The sequence below is a fragment of the Theropithecus gelada genome, chromosome 10 (genome assembly GCF_003255815.1).
Source record: "Theropithecus gelada isolate Dixy chromosome 10, Tgel_1.0, whole genome shotgun sequence".
NCBI lineage: Eukaryota > Metazoa > Chordata > Mammalia > Primates > Cercopithecidae > Theropithecus > Theropithecus gelada.
In genome coordinates, this window is record NC_037678.1 from 65,710,729 (window position 1) to 65,726,375 (window position 15,647).

The 15,647-nt window shown below is 42.5% G+C and overlaps 1 protein-coding gene across 2 annotated transcripts in view; it reads left to right on the forward strand.

The window, feature by feature from the left end:
* Window positions 1-15,647, forward strand: part of SAMHD1 (SAM and HD domain containing deoxynucleoside triphosphate triphosphohydrolase 1) — a 58,296-nt gene that overhangs the window by 32,583 nt on the left and 10,066 nt on the right. For both annotated transcript variants that reach the window (XM_025399035.1, XM_025399036.1), the window contains exons 8-13: window positions 1,158-1,258; window positions 1,377-1,485; window positions 5,688-5,779; window positions 6,847-6,962; window positions 12,660-12,799; window positions 13,908-14,000. In XM_025399035.1, coding sequence (XP_025254820.1) covers window positions 1,158-1,258; window positions 1,377-1,485; window positions 5,688-5,779; window positions 6,847-6,962; window positions 12,660-12,799; window positions 13,908-14,000 — 651 coding nt within the window. The remainder of the gene's footprint in view (window positions 1-1,157; window positions 1,259-1,376; window positions 1,486-5,687; window positions 5,780-6,846; window positions 6,963-12,659; window positions 12,800-13,907; window positions 14,001-15,647) is intronic.

Sequence of the window (15,647 nt, forward strand, 5' to 3'; positions counted from 1 at the left end):
CCCAGGCTGGAGTGCAGTGGCCGGATCTCAGCTCACTGCAAGCTCCGCCTCCCGGGTTCACGCCATTCTCTGGCCTCAGCCTCCCGAGTAGCTGGGACTACAGGCGCCCGCCACCTCGCCCGGCTAGTTTTTTGTATTTCTTAATAGAGACGGGGTTTCACTGTGTTAGCCAGGATGGTCTCAATCTCCTGACCTCGTGATCCGCCCGTCTCGGCCTCCCAAAGTGCTGGGATTACAGGCTTGAGCCACCACGCCCGGCCTGTATTTTTTTAAATTAAAAATAAAGTTGGAAAATAATTTCCCCCTGAGACTTTTAGGGTTGTTTCCTCAAATATATACAAGTGTACTTACAGTATAAGATAAAGAGATGGGTTTTGTAGCAAATATCCTATTTCCAAAACAATTGAGCTCAAAGAATACATTCAACAATGCATATTATTTAGACTAGGTGTGTAGCTACTTTGAAAGATAGTACTATTTTAATGCATGAATTCAAGCATCATTAGTTTATTATTAGATTTTATATTATTTATTTATTTTTTTATTTTTGAGATGGAGTCTTGCTGTGTTACCCAGGCTAGAGGGCAGTAGTGTAACCTCAGCTCACTGCAACCTCCACCTCCTGAGTTCAGGTGATTCTCCTACCTCAGCCTCCCGAGTAGCTGGGATTACAGGCATTTGCTACCTAGCCTGGCTAATTTTTGTATTTTTAGTAGAGACGAGGTTTCACCATCTTGGCCAGGCTGGTCTTGAACTCCTGACCTTGTTATCTGCCCTCCTCGGCCTCCCAAAGTGATGGGATTACAGGCATGAGCCACTGCGCCTGGCCTAGACTTTATATTTTTCAAAAACTTGGTTTATAAACCAAGAAAACACAGTTGTTGTTGGTTTTGGGAAATGTAATACAGTTAAGATCTTTTCAGTGGCACAAGAAAAGAAAATGTGGTAACAATAAGGTATCATATACCTTAGCATTTCTTTTCCCTTTCTACTAGTTTTGAAATGAAGTGGAAGAAGGAATAGAACCTTCTAGTTTATCTTATATTCCCAGTCAGGTATCTGTTTATAATTTACAGATTAATAAAATTGCTTTGCTTTGATTATAAATAGATTTGGTGCCTGTCCTAAAACTTCCAGTGGGTTTTCTTGCCTTCCAGTGGCCATATAAAGGGCGTCCTGAAAGGAAAAGCTTCCTTTATGAGATAGTGTCTAATAAAAGAAATGGCATTGATGTGGACAAATGGGATTATTTTGCCAGGTATGCACTGAACACTTCTGAAAAGTTGGCTAAAATATTTATATAAATTTAGTATTACTATTTAAGGTACAGCTTCCTTGTTGAAAAATTTCATATCTGTGCTTTGGAATCCTTCTAGGGACTGCCATCATCTTGGAATCCAAAATAATTTTGATTACAAGCGCTTCATTAAGTTTGCCCGTGTCTGTGAAGTAGACAATGAGTTGCGTATTTGTGCTAGAGATAAGGTAAGCTCTGCCAGAGGAGATAATAAGAAGAGTGTTGTTCCTGGTCTGAAATTTGGAAATAACCATTTGACAATTTGGAATAATTGGTAAATCGACAATCTCTTTACTTAATTCCTAGGATTTGTAAATATCTTTAGTCTCTTCCCTCCTACTGCATTATTAAATAATAATAAAATTAAAATGGACATTTATTAAGTTTTGAGTCAGACACTGGTTTTGGGGTTTTTCTGTTTGGTTGGTTGCATTTTTTTTGAAATAGGATCTCACTGTGTTCCCCAGGCTAGTCTTGAACTCCTGAGCTCAAGTGATCCTCCCTCCTCAGCCTCCCAAGTGGCTGGGAGTGCACATTATCATGCCTGGCTTGTATGAGGCATTATTTTAAGTGCTTTGGACGGATCAACTTATTCCGTATAACCCTGTGAGATAGATACTATTATTCCATTCAACAGGCGAGCAAATTAAGGCACAGAGAAGGCATATAATTAACAAGTAGTAGAGTTGGAATCTCAACTCAAAAAATTTGTTTCCAGAGTCTCTCTTTTTTTTTTTTTTTTGAGGTGGAGTCTCACTCCACCACCCAAAGTGCAGTGGCGCCTTCTCGGCTCACTGCAAGCTCCGCCTCCCGGGTTCACGCCATTCTCCTGCCCAGCCTCCCTGGTAGCTGGGACTACAGGCGCCCGCCACCTCGCCCGGCTAGTTTTTTTTTTTTGTATTTTTAGTAGAGATGGGGTTTCACCATGTTAGCCAGGATGATCTCAATCTCCTGACCTCGTGATCCGGCTGCCTCAGCCTCCCAAAGTGCTGTGATTATAGGCATGAGCCACCGTGCCTGGCCCAGAGTCTCATTTTTAATCACTATATTAGTGTTGAAAAATTTTATACAGTTAACACTTGAACAAAATCGTGTTTAGGGGTGCTACCCCCTCTCCTAGTTGAAAATCTATATATAACTTTTCTTTTTTTTTTTTTTTTTTTGGTGTCAGAGTCTCCTTCTGTTGCCTAGGCTGGGGTGCAGTGGCACGATCTTGGCTCACTGCAAGCTCTGCCTCCTGGGTTCAAGTGATTCTTCTGCCTCAGCCTCATGACTAGCTAGGTTTACAGGTACATGCCACCACGCCCAGCTAATTTTTGTCTTTTTATTAGACAACGGGGTTTCACCATGTTGGCCAGGCTGGTCTCGAACTCCTGACCTCAAGTGATCCACCCACTTTGGCCTCCCAAAGTGCTGGGATTATAGGTGTGAGCCACCGTGCCTGGCCTGCGGCCTGCATACAACTTCTGACTTCCCAAAAACTTAACTACTAATAGCCTCCTCTTGACCAGAAGCCTTATTGATAACTTTAATGGTCAGTTACACACATTTTGTATGTTTTTTTGGTTTTTGTTTTGTTTCCAGACAGGGTCTTGCTCTATCACTCAGGCTGGAGTACAGTGACACTATCATAGTGCACGTAGCCTTGACTTCCTGGGCTCAACTGATCCTTCCTCCTCTGCCTCTTGAGTAGCTGGGACTACAGGCCTATGCTTGGCTAATTTTGGAATTTATTTTATAGAGGTGGGATTTCACTGTGTTGCCCAGGCTGGTCTCAAACTCCTGGGATCAAGCAACCCACCCACCTCAGCCTCCTAAAGTGCTATGATTATAGGTATGAGCCACTGTACCCAGCCTATTTTGAATGTTACATGCATCATATACTATATTATTATTATTATTTTGATACAGGATCTTACTCTGTCACCCAGATTGGAGTATAGTGGTGCAATCTCCAATCACGGCAACCTCCACCTTTCCAGCTCAAGCAAATCTCCCACTTCAGCTTCCCAAGTAGCTGCAACCACAGGCACATGCCACTATACCGGGCTAATTTTTTTATTTTTTTTGTAGAGAGAGGGTTTTGCTGTGTTCCCCAGACTGGTCTCGAACTCCTGACCTGAAGCGATTTGCCCTCCTTAGCCTCCCAAAGTGCTGGTATTACATGTTGGAGCCACCATGCCCCGTCTACTGTATTCTTACAATAAAGTAAGCTAAAGAAAAGAAAATGTTATTAAGAAAATCATAAGGCAAGGCCAGGCTCAGTGGCTCACGCCTGTAATCCCAGCACTTTAGGAGGCCAAGGTGGGTGAATCACCTGAGATTAAGAGTTCAAGACCAGCCTGCCCAACCTGGGCAACATGGTGAAACCCTGTCTCTACTCAAAATACAAAAATTAGCTGGGTGCAGTGGTGAGCACCTGTAATCCCAGCTACTTGGGAGGCTGAGGCAGAAAAATTACTTGAACCTGGGAGGCAGAGGTTGTGGTGAGCCGAGATTGCGCCACTGCACTCCAGCCTGTGTGACAGAGCAAGACTCCTCTCAAAAAAAAAAAAAAAAAAAAAAACATAAGGCAGAGAAAGTATATTTACTATTCATTAAGTGGAAGTGGATGATCATAAAGGTCTTCATCCTCATCGTCTTCACATTAAATAGACTCAGAAAGAGGAGGGGTTGGTCTTACTGTCTCAGGGGTGGCAGCGGGGCAAGAAAATCTGTATAAATGAACTCTTACAGTTCAAACATGTGTTGTTAAAGGTCAACTGTAGTTAAACAAGTGAAATCACTAGGTCCCTGTTAGATGGCAGTCATGTAATCAAAAAGTAGTATAGTACTATACTATAGAAAGTCAAGTACGGCTAGGTGTGGTGACTCATACCTGTAATCCCATAATCCCACTACTTCGTGAGGCCGAGGTGGGCAGATCGCTTAAGCTTACAAGTTTGAGACCAGCGTGGCCAACATGGTGAAACCCTGTCTCTACTGAAAATACAAAAATTAGCCAGGTGTGGTAGCATACACCTGTAATCCCAGCTACTCAGGAGGCTGAGGTACGAGAATCACTTCAACCTGGGAAGTGGAGGTTGCAGTGAGCCAAGATTGTGTGCCATTGCATTCCAACCTGGGTGACAGAGCGAGGCTGTCTAAAAAAAAAAAAAAAAGAAAAAGTCAAGAATGAAGAACATAAGAATAGTGATACCTATTTCCTACAGTTATTGGGAGGATTAAAATATATATTTATATACATATATATGCATATATATATGCCTGAATATATATATATATTATATATATATATATAATTACAGGCGTGAGTCACCGCGCCCAGCCACGTTTTATTTTTTTTTGAGATGGAGTCTTGCTCTGTGGCCCAGGCTGGAGTACAATGGCGTGGTCTCAGCTCACTGCAACCTCTGCCTCCTGGGTTCAAGCGATTCTCCCACCTCAGCCTCCCTATTAGCTGGGATTACAGGCACCTGTCATCATGCCTGGCTAATTTTTGTATTTTTGTAGAGACAGGGTTTCACCATGTTGGCCAAGCTGATCTTGAACTCCTGACCTCAGGTGATCTGCCCACCTCGGCCTCCCAAAGTGCTAGGGTTACAGGTATGAGCCATCGTGCCTGGCCTAGTTTATTAAGAATGAAAGTTCTGGCCCGGCGCGGTGGCTCAAGCCTGTAATCCCAGCACTTTGGGAGGCCGAGACGGGTGGATCACAAGGTCAGAAGATCGAGACCATCCTGGCTAACACGGTGAAACCCCGTCTCTACTAAAAAACATACAAAAAAACTAACCGGGCGTGGTGGCAGGTGCCTGTAGTCCCAGCTACTCAGGAGGCTGAAGCGGGAGAACGGCATGAACCCAGGAAGCAGAGCTTGCAGTGAGCCGAGATCAAGCCACTGCACTCCAGCCTGGGCAACAGAGCGAGACTCCATCTCAAAAAAAAAGAAAAGAAAAGAAAAGAAAAAGAATGAAAGTTCTTGCAATGAAAGACTTGTACTACAGCCTGGCCAACAGAGCAAGACTCCGTCTAAAAAAAAAAAAAAAAAAAAAAACAAAGAATGAAAGTTAGCTGGGCACAGTGGCTGATGCATGTTATCCCAGCAAGGTTGAGGTGGGAAGATCACTTAAGACCAGCCTGAGTAACATAGCAAGACTTTGTCTTTAAAAAAATAAAAAATAAAAATAAAAAAGAATGAAAGTTGCAAGCCAATAAATGGCTTTACTAATCTGCCTCCTCATTTTGTAGTGGGGTCAAAGGTGTTAATGAAGAAGTCCCTGTTCAAAGCCCTCTTGTCTGCCACAATCCCCTTTCCTTGTCCTGTATACTTGTCTCTAATAAGGTTAACATAATCTGATCCTATTAATATTTACTTCATGTTTTCCTGCAGGAAGTTGGAAACCTGTATGACATGTTCCACACTCGCAACTCTTTACACCGTAGAGCTTATCAACACAAAGTTGGCAACATTATTGATACAATGTAAGAAACTTGATTGTCATTTCCCTATAAAATTTTCCTTGATACTTGGCTAGAGTATCATACTAGGCTCAACTAGACATTTCTAGATAAGTTCAAGTAAATATTAAGTGATTAAATTTAAAGTGGTTTCCTTAAAGAAAAAAATCTAGCATAGAGTTAATTTAGTTGGAGGAAAAGGAGAGAAGTGGATAAAGGGACTTAGGCCAGACGTGAAGCGGCAGTGCTGAGATCACCCAGGACCTCGGCACAGCTAGTCACTTACGTACCAGATATTAGTCATCAGCAGAATGGGAGGTAGGATGTGAATATTTGAATTCTGAGATTAATGACAAAAATTAACTTTAAGGATTAAGATTAATGTCTATTTGTATCCTGTCAAATATTTATCAAAATTAGTACCAAGTGGTAAAACCAATAGCAATTTTACCTCTTCCTAACCCAGTCAGAACCATAGCAGAAAACTGTACAGCCAGGTCTCCCCGTGACTCAAAGATTCCATGAGGAGTTATCAAACACTGGGTGTGAGTCAAGTTACTTCTTCCATGTCTCTAAAATAGCCTTAAATTAATTAACTTTTCATGTTCGTTTTCACAGTTGTGTTGAGGAAGTTTAGCTTAATTCCTATTTTTACCTATCCTTTGTCATGAGCAGATTACATTCTCCTATTTGTATGTTAATACTTTGGTAAGAGTTTTTGTTGTTGTTGTTGTTTTGTAATTCAGAGAGATCTAGGTTCAAAGCCTGGCCCTGTTTCTTCCTAACTTGGTTAAATCAAAATTTACTTCATTTCTGCATCTATAAAATGAGGGCTGAATACACCTACCTTATTGTTGGGAAGATTAAATAAGATGGTGAATGTAAAGCCCTGCCACAGTGCCTGGAACACAGTAAGCACGGTAGCTCACAGGTCACCAAGCACAAATTTGGTATGGTGGAGACACAGTTGTCTTTAGAACATTGTGCCTCGTTATTTTATTTCCCTAAAGTAGAAAGATTTCCTTAAGTAAGACATAAGGCAAATATTCAAAATTTCTCATAAGCATAAATTTTTGCAAAATGATTTTTAGGATTACAGATGCTTTCCTTAAAGCAGACAACTATATAGAGATTACAGGTGCTGGAGGAAAAAAGTATCGCATTTCTACAGCAATTGATGACATGGAAGCCTATACTAAACTGACAGGTAAGAAGTAACAGGTAACATAGATGGTCCATCTCAGATAAACTATAAGATGTCCTTGAATTGCCAGTGAGTTATTTTTCTTTCTTTTATTTTTCATTTTTCAAAATAACTATTAAGTGGAAAAAAAGAAAGAAAGGGTCTCACTATATTGCCCAGGCATCTCTCAAACTCCTGGGCTCAAGCGATCTTCCTGCCTTGACCTCCTAAAGTGCCAGGATTACAGGTGTGACCCACTGTACACAGCCGGTGGAAGGATTTTAGCTTCCCAAGTAATTATCTCCTTTTGAATTTGAGTTTTATTTCTGTCTTGTACCGATAAAGTAACCTTGATAAAGGGATTTGACCTATCTGAATCTTTCATCTGTAAAATGAGGGTAATGATACCTAGTATATAGTTTTGTTGTGATATTTAAATGAGGCATAGCACCTAGTATAGAGTTGACACATAAGTACTCAATATACATTATTTAACTTTTTTTTTTTTTTTTTCCTGCAGATGGAGTCTCGCTCTGTCACCTAGGCTGGAGTGCACTGGTGCAATCTTGGCTCACTGCAACCTCCACCTCTTGGGTTTCAGCAATTCTTCTGCCTCAGTTTCCTGGGTAGCTGGGATTACAGGCATGCCCCACCTAAAATTAGCTAAATGCCCAGCTAATTTTTGTATTTTCAGTAGAGACGGGGTTTCACCATATTGGCCAGGCTGGTCTCGAACTCCTGACCTCATGTGATTCATCTGCCTCGATCTCTCAGAGTGCTGGGATTACAGGTGTGAGCCACCAAGCCTGGCCCATTATTTAACTTTTTAATTTAATTTTTTTTTTTAATTTATTTTGAGACAGGATTTTATTCTGTCATCCAGGCTGGAGTGCAGTGGTGCCATCATAGCTTATTGCAGCCTCAACCTCCCGGGCTCAAGTGATCCTCTTGCCTCAGCCTCAGCCTCAGCCAAGTAGCTGGGACTATAGGCATGTGCTACCACACCTGGGTAATTTTTTCAATTTTTGTAGAGACAGGGTCCCACTATGTTGCCCAGACTTGTCATTGTTTAACTCATACCTGGACTACTATTGAACACCAAAAAACCGACTTGACCATTTAACATTATTTTCATTACAAAAACACAAGATGCCAGGAACATCTATCCACACTTCTGCAAAAACAAAATCTGCAGCTTAGTGTGGAAAGGTTCTTTTTTTTTTTTTAGTGTGGGACAGAGTTTTGCTCTTGTAGCCCAGTCGGGAATGCAATGGCATGATGTCGGCTCACTGCAGCCTCCACCTCCCGGGTACAAGCGATTCTCCTTCCTCAGCCTCCCGAGTAGCTGGGATTACAGGTGCCTACCACCACACCCAGCTAATTTTTTTTTTGTATGTTTAGTAGAGACGGGGTTTCACCATGTCAGCCAGGCTGGTCTGGAACTCCTGACCTCAGATGATCCACCTGCCTCGGCCTCCCAAAGTGCTGGGATTACAGGTGTGAGCCACTGCACCCAGCCACAGCTAGTTCTTTAATGTGGGAAAGTATTGACTGAGATAAAGCAAAAGAAGTGAAATGAAAAGTATACACCAGTCAGAGTTCTTAGTTACAAATTATGAAACTGTTTGACTAAAAATAAAATTGGGCCAGGCGTGGTGGCTCATGCCTGTAATCCCAGCACTTTGGGAGGCCAAGGAGGGCAGATTACCTGAGGTCAGGAGTTCGAGACCATCCTGTCCAAAATTGTAAAACCCTGTCTCTACTACAAATACAAAGATTAGCCAGGCATGGTGGCGCATACCTGTAATCTCAGCTACTCAGGAGGCTGAGGCAGGAGAATCGCTTGAACCCAGGAGGCAGAGGTTGTAGTGAGCTGAGAAAGCACCACTGCACTCCAGCCTGGGCAACAGAGCAAGACTCTGTCTCAAAAATAAATAAATAAATAAATAAACAAAAAATAAAAATAAAATTGGAAAGCAATCACATAGCTTACAGAATCCGTGGAAAGGTTGGAGGCTCTGAAAATGGAGAAAAACAACAGAAGCTAAGTGACCTAAGACACAGCCAAATCACTCTACCATAGCTTCCTGCCTAGAGTGCTACTTCTATGGCAGCTGGATTCTATTTGCTGCACACTGACAAAATGAAACCTAAACTGTCTTTGAAGAACCAGTTTTTTAAATTACCAACCCCATGCAGATTGTTATTTCTGTAAAGTATGATAAAAATGAATTACTAGAAAAATGAAATGGGGGGAAAAGGCACGTAAAATACAAGCCCAAATTTTTATTATTCAACTTGACAGACTTCACATTACCTTTCAGTAAATTCAATCAAAAGATACATAATAGGCCAGACAAGGTGGCTCATGCCTATAATCCCAGCACTCTAGGAGACCAAGGCAGATGGATCGCTTGAGCCCAGGAGTTTGAGATCAGCCTGGGCAACATGCTGAAACCTTGTTTCTATAAAAAATTTAAAAATTAGCCATGATGGTACATGCCTGTAGTCCCAGCTACTCAGGATGCTGAGGTTGGAGAATCACTGGAGCCCAGGAGGTGGGGGTTGCAGTGAGCCAAGACTGCATCACTGCAGTCCAGCCTGGGTGACAGAGCAAGACCCTGTATCAAATAATAATAATAATAATAGAGAAAAAAATAAAAAATTAACTTACAAGAACTATATACATTGTTCTTTAAAAATATATATGTAAGGCTAGGCAGGGTGACTCATGCCTATAATCCCAACACTTTGGGAGGCTGAAGCAGGCGGATCACTTGAGGTCAGGAGTTCAAGACCAGCTTTTCCAACATGGTGAAACCCTGTCTCTACTAAAAATACAAAGTATTAGCTTGGCGTGGTGGCGGGTGCCTATAGTCGCAGCTACTCAGAGACTGAGGCACGAGAATCACTTGAACCCAGGAGGCAGAGGTTGCAGTAAGCCAAGGTCGCACCACTGCATTCCAGCCTGGATGACAGAGCGAGATTCCATCTCAAACATGAAATAAATAAATAAATAAATAACATAAAAGTAAAAAGAAAAAAAAAATTGAACAAGTTGAGGATACTTTTAATTTTCATTCATAATAATGCAAGTGATGCCACATTTTAAAAAGTCAGCCGGGCACGGTGGCTCACGCCTGTAATCCCGGCACTTTGGGAGGCCGAAGCAGGTGAATATGAGGTCAGGAGTTCGAGACCAGCCTAGTGCCTGTAATCCCAGCTACTCCGGAGGCTGAGACAGGAGAATCATTTGAACCCAGGGGGCAGAGGTTGCAGTGAGCCGAGATCGCACCATTGCACTCCAGCCTGGGCAACAGGGTGAGATTCTGTCTCAAAAAAAAAAAAAAAAAATCATCTTTATCCAGGTGTAGTGGCATGTGTCTTTAGTCCCAGCTGTTCAGGAGACTGAGGCAGGAAGATTAATTTTTTCAAATTATATTTACATTTAAACTAGCTTTTGATTTAGCTGGGCATGGTGGCATGTGCCTGTAGTCCCAGTTACTCAGGAGGCTGAGGCAGGAGGATTGCCTGAGCCCAGGAGGTCAAGGATGCAGTGAGCCATAATCATATGCCACTTCACTCCAGCCTGATGACACAGCGAGACCCTGTCTCAAAAAAAAAAAAAAAAAAAAAAAAAATCTAGCCAGGCATGGTGGTACACATCTGTAGTCCCAGCTACTCAAGGGCTAAGGCAGGAGGATGCCTGAGCACAGGACTTTGATGCTGCAGTGAACTATGATCACACCACTGCACTTCAGCCTAGGCCACAGAACCTGACCTTAAAAAGAAGAAAAAAAAAAAAAGAAAAAGGTCAGGTGAAGTGGCTCACACCTGGAATCCCAGCACTTTGGGAGGCTGAGGCGGGTGGGTCACTTGAGGCCAGGAGTTTGAGACCAGTATGACCAACGTGGCAAAACCCAATCTCTACTGAAAATACAGAAATTAGCTGGGCATGGTGGCACACACCTGTAGTCCCAGCTACTCAGGAGGCTGAGGCAAGAGAATCACTTGAACCTGGGAGGCAGAGGTTGCAGTGAGCCAAGATCACACCACTGCATGCCAGCCTAGGTGACAAAGCAAGACTCTGTCTCAAAAAAAAAAAAAAAAAATTGCACAGGGATATATATATGGAGAAAGTGCATGCAGAAAAACATTAACAATTGTTGAATTTAAGTGAAGGATATTTTATTTTGAAATTTTTCAAAATAAAAATTGGGAGAAAATGAAAGAAAGGAAAAACATTTCTTCTACTCTCATCATCAAATGGGACACTTAAAAAATCGTTGTTTTATTATTATAGAAATTTACAAAGCCATGTACCTGTCACTTAGCTTCAACAGTTATCAACACATGGCAGTTTTGCCTCATCTCCTCATCTACCCACTCATGTCAAACACTGGACTATTTTGAAGCAGATCCTAGACATAATTTTGCTTGTAAATATTTCAGGACTGTTCTCTCTCTTTTTTTTTTTTTTTTTTTTTTTTTTGAGATAGTGTCACTCTGTCACCCAGGTGGGAGTGCAGTGGTGCCATCTCGGCTCACTGCAACCTCCACCCCCAGGGTTCAAGCAATTCTCCTGCCTCTGCCTCCTGAGTAGTTGGGACCACAGGCATGCGCCGCCATGCCCAGCTAATTTTTGCATTTTTGGTAGAGGCAGGGTTTTGCCATGTTGGCCAGGCTGGTCTCGAGCTCCTGACCTCAGGTGATCCACCTGCCTTGGCCTCCCAAATTGCTGGGATCACAGATGTGAGCCACAGTGCCTAGCCACCATTCTCTTTTAAAGACAAAATAAAACATGTCAACAATAAATCCATACACCTTTATGTACCCATCACCCAGCTCAGCAGTCATCAACTCCAATGCAGTCTTATTTCTCTCTATCCTTCCCCACTCTCCGGATTACCTGGAATTAAATCCAAGTCATTGACAGGAACTTTTATTTTTGAGAGAGTCTCACTCTTGTTGCCCACGCTTGAGTACAATGGTGCAATCTTGGCTCACTGCAACCTCCACTTTCCAGGCTCAAGCAATTCTCCTGCCTCAGCCTCCTGAGTAGCTAGGATTATAGGTGCCCGTCACCACACCCAGCTAATTTTTTTTGTATTGTTAGTAGAGACGGGGTTTCACCATGTTGGACAGGCTGGTCTCGAACTCCTGACCTCAAGTGATCCGCCCACCTCGGCCTCTCAAAGTGCTGGGATTGCAGGCATGAGCCACTGTGACTGGTCAACTGGAACAGTTTTAAAAGGTTTTTTCACTTAAATATTTTAAAAATTTTTCGGCCGGGCGCGGTGGCTCAAGCCTGTAATCCCAGCACTTTGGGAGGCCGAGATGGGCGGATCACGAGGTCAGGAGATCGAGACCATCCTGGCTAACACGGTGAAACCCCGTCTCTACTAAGAAATACAAAAAATAGCCGGGTGAGGTGGCGGGCACCTGTAGTCCCAGCTACTCGGGAGGCTGAGGCCGGAGAATGGCGTGAACCCGGGAGGCGGAGCTTGCAGTGAGCTGAGATCCGGCCACTGCACTCCAGCCTGGGCGACAGAGCGAGACTCCGTCTCAAAAAAAAAAAAAAAAAAAAAAAAAAAATTTTTCTCATATTGCCAAAATAATAATGTACCTGCCTGTTAAGATCATTTCAGTAGAATAGCACTATGTAATTCTTTAACTCTGTGTTTTTATTTTAATGTAACTGAAATGTCATCAAATTGGCAGATAACATTTTTCTGGAGATTTTATACTCTACTGATCCCAAATTGAAAGACGCACGAGAGATTTTAAAACAAATTGAATACCGTAATCTATTCAAGTATGTGGGTGAGACCCAGCCAACGGAACAAGAAAAGATTAAAAAGGTGAGTTATCAGGCATCTTTCCATTAGTGAAAGGTTACCTCTGTCCTCCAAGAGGAAACCACTAACCTATCATGATACTATGACTCTGTACTAAGTGCTTTACATTTACTCTCATTTAATCTTTACAGCAGTGCAGGGGTCTTAGGCCTGTTTTACAGATAGAGAAACTGAGGCTTCACTGAGATTAAATAACTTGCTCATGAAAGCATATTTAGCCAGGATTCAAAAGCCAGGTCTAACTTAACTCCAAATCTTTGCTCTCATCCAGGAAGTGAGAGTGGGTCTCTAATTTTGGCTAGATTCAAGCATGGGAAAATGAATATAAGGGAAAGGGACCTCCAAAGAAAGTGCCTGCATGGGCTTCATTGAGGCTGTGGTGACCTGTTGTAATGACTTGGTTCCTTCACAGGATATCATCTCCCAGATGGCACACACCTGTCTTCTTTAACTCAAATATCTATTTTCACCTCCTACTTGTTGAAGAGTTTTCTCTTTGCCAGAAAGCTATAACACAAGTCATACTTATAACCACATCCTACCTCAATAATTTCTTGGCTTGTACTTCCTCTTGTTGTACTAATAGGTTAATGCCACTTTTTTTTTTTTTTTTCAAAATGTGAATTTTTTTTTTTTTTTTTTTTGACAGTTTCACTTTGTCACCCAGGCTAGAGTGCAGTGGCGTGATCTCAGCTCACTGTACCCTCCACCTCCTGGGTTCAAGCAATTCTCCTGCCTCAGCCTCCCGAGTAGCTGGGATTATAGGCACCCGCCACCACGCCCAGCTAATTTTTGTATTTTTAGTAGAGACGGGGTTCCACCATGTTGGTCAGGCTGGTCTTGAACTCCTGACCTCATGATCTGCCCACCTCAGCCTCCCAAAGTGCTTGGATTATAGGCGTGAGCCACTATGCCTGGCCACTTTTTACAATTTTTTATAAAAATTGCTCTATTTGTTTAACGGGTGACATTGGTAGGAGCTATATTTGTTAAGGATATCTCCAATCATTTTTCTTAGTTAGGTGCCATTTTCTTAAAGAGAACCTGTTTGTGGCATAAAGGCTTAATGAGGAAAAATGGATTCCAACGTGGGGAGTCTTGTGTTTTCTAGGAGGACTATGAATCTCTTCCAAAAGAGGTTGCCGCTGCTAAACCCAGAGAATTGCTGGAAGTAAAACTGGAGGCTGAAGATTTTATAGTGGATGTAAGTAATTAGTCCAGTAATAAACTGAGTGAATAATTTTTTAAAGATAAAGCACTCACCATTATAAAAGTAGTACGTGTTCATTATAATTACTTAGAAAAATGCAGAAAGATAAAAGGAAGTCATCTGTGCCCTTACAAAGAGAACCAATATTATTAACCACAAAAAATTTTATTTATGATATTTTGCCATTATTTTTAATATAATTGTGGTCATGTGATTACATTGTCTATATTAAAATTTTTTAATTACACAAGTAACACATTTTAATTTTTTGTTGTTGTTGCCTGCATACAAACACAGAGGAAAAAGTTGTAGGGCCAGGCACTGTGGCTCACGCCTGTAATCCCAGCACTTTGGGAGGCCAAGGTGGGTAGATCACCTGAGTCAGGAGTTCGAAACCAGCCTGGCCAACAAGGCAAAACCCCATTTCTAGTGAAAATACAAAAAAATTAGCCGGGTTTGGTGGCTCGCGCCTATTGTCCCAGCTACTCGGGAGGCTGAGGCAGGAGGATTGCTTGAACCTGGGAGGCAGAGATTGCAGCAAGCCGAGATCACGCCACTGCACTCCAGCCTGAGCAGCAGAGTAAGACTCTGTCTCCAAAAGAAAAAGAAAAAGAAAAAAAAAAAAGAGCTGGGCACAGTGGCTCATGACTGTAATCCTAGCACTTCGGGAAGCTGAGGCAGGTTGATCACAAAGTCAGGAGATTGAGACCATCCTGGCCAACATGGTGAAACCCCCATTGCTACTAAAAATACAAAAATTAGCTGGGTGTGGTGGTATGTGTCTGTAGTCCCAGCTACTCAGGAGGCTGAGGCAGGAGAATCACTTGAACCTGGGAGGCGGAGGTTGCAGTGAGCCGATACGGCGCCACTGCACTCCAGCCTGGGTGACAGAGCTAGACAGCACTGCACCTCAGGCCAATAGTCTCAGCAGATTACACCCTGGACCTTATCATCATTCAAAACTGCCCTCCCTGTAAAATCACTAGTTTAAACATACTTTTCTCTGTCCACAAACCCCTTTCCTCCTCATCCACGTTTTCCTAGCTCATCGGGCCCTCCAGTTTATTGTGTCCTCACTTTCTTCGAGCTTGTCAGTGGCCTTCTATCTTCATTTCTCTCCACATGTAGGCCGGGTGCAATGGCTCACGCCTATAATCCCAGCACCTTGGGAGGCCAAGGAGGGTGAATCACTTGAAGTCAGGAGTTCGAGACCAGCCTGGCCAACACGGCGAAACCCCATCTCTACTAAAAATACAAAAAATTAGCCAGGCGTGGTGGCCCATGCCTGTAATCCCAGTTACTTGAGAAGCTGAGGCAGGAGAATCGCTTGAACCCAGGAGGCAGAGGTTGCAGTGAGCTGAGATCACACCACTGCACTCCAGCCTGGGCGACAGAGTGAGACTCCATCTCAAAAAAAAAAAAAAAAAAAAAAAAAAAAAAAAAAAAAAGGATCTTGGATATTGTGATACAGTAATTCACTCATTTTTCTGCAGTTACCCTCAACTCTCTTTTCCTTCTTTGCATCTACCTAGCAGAAGACCATACAACCTAGATGAATCAAATCTAAACATCTCCACACCTATACCTGGACACATAAATGCTCCTGGATACCATCACCGTACAGGCATATCTATAAATTCC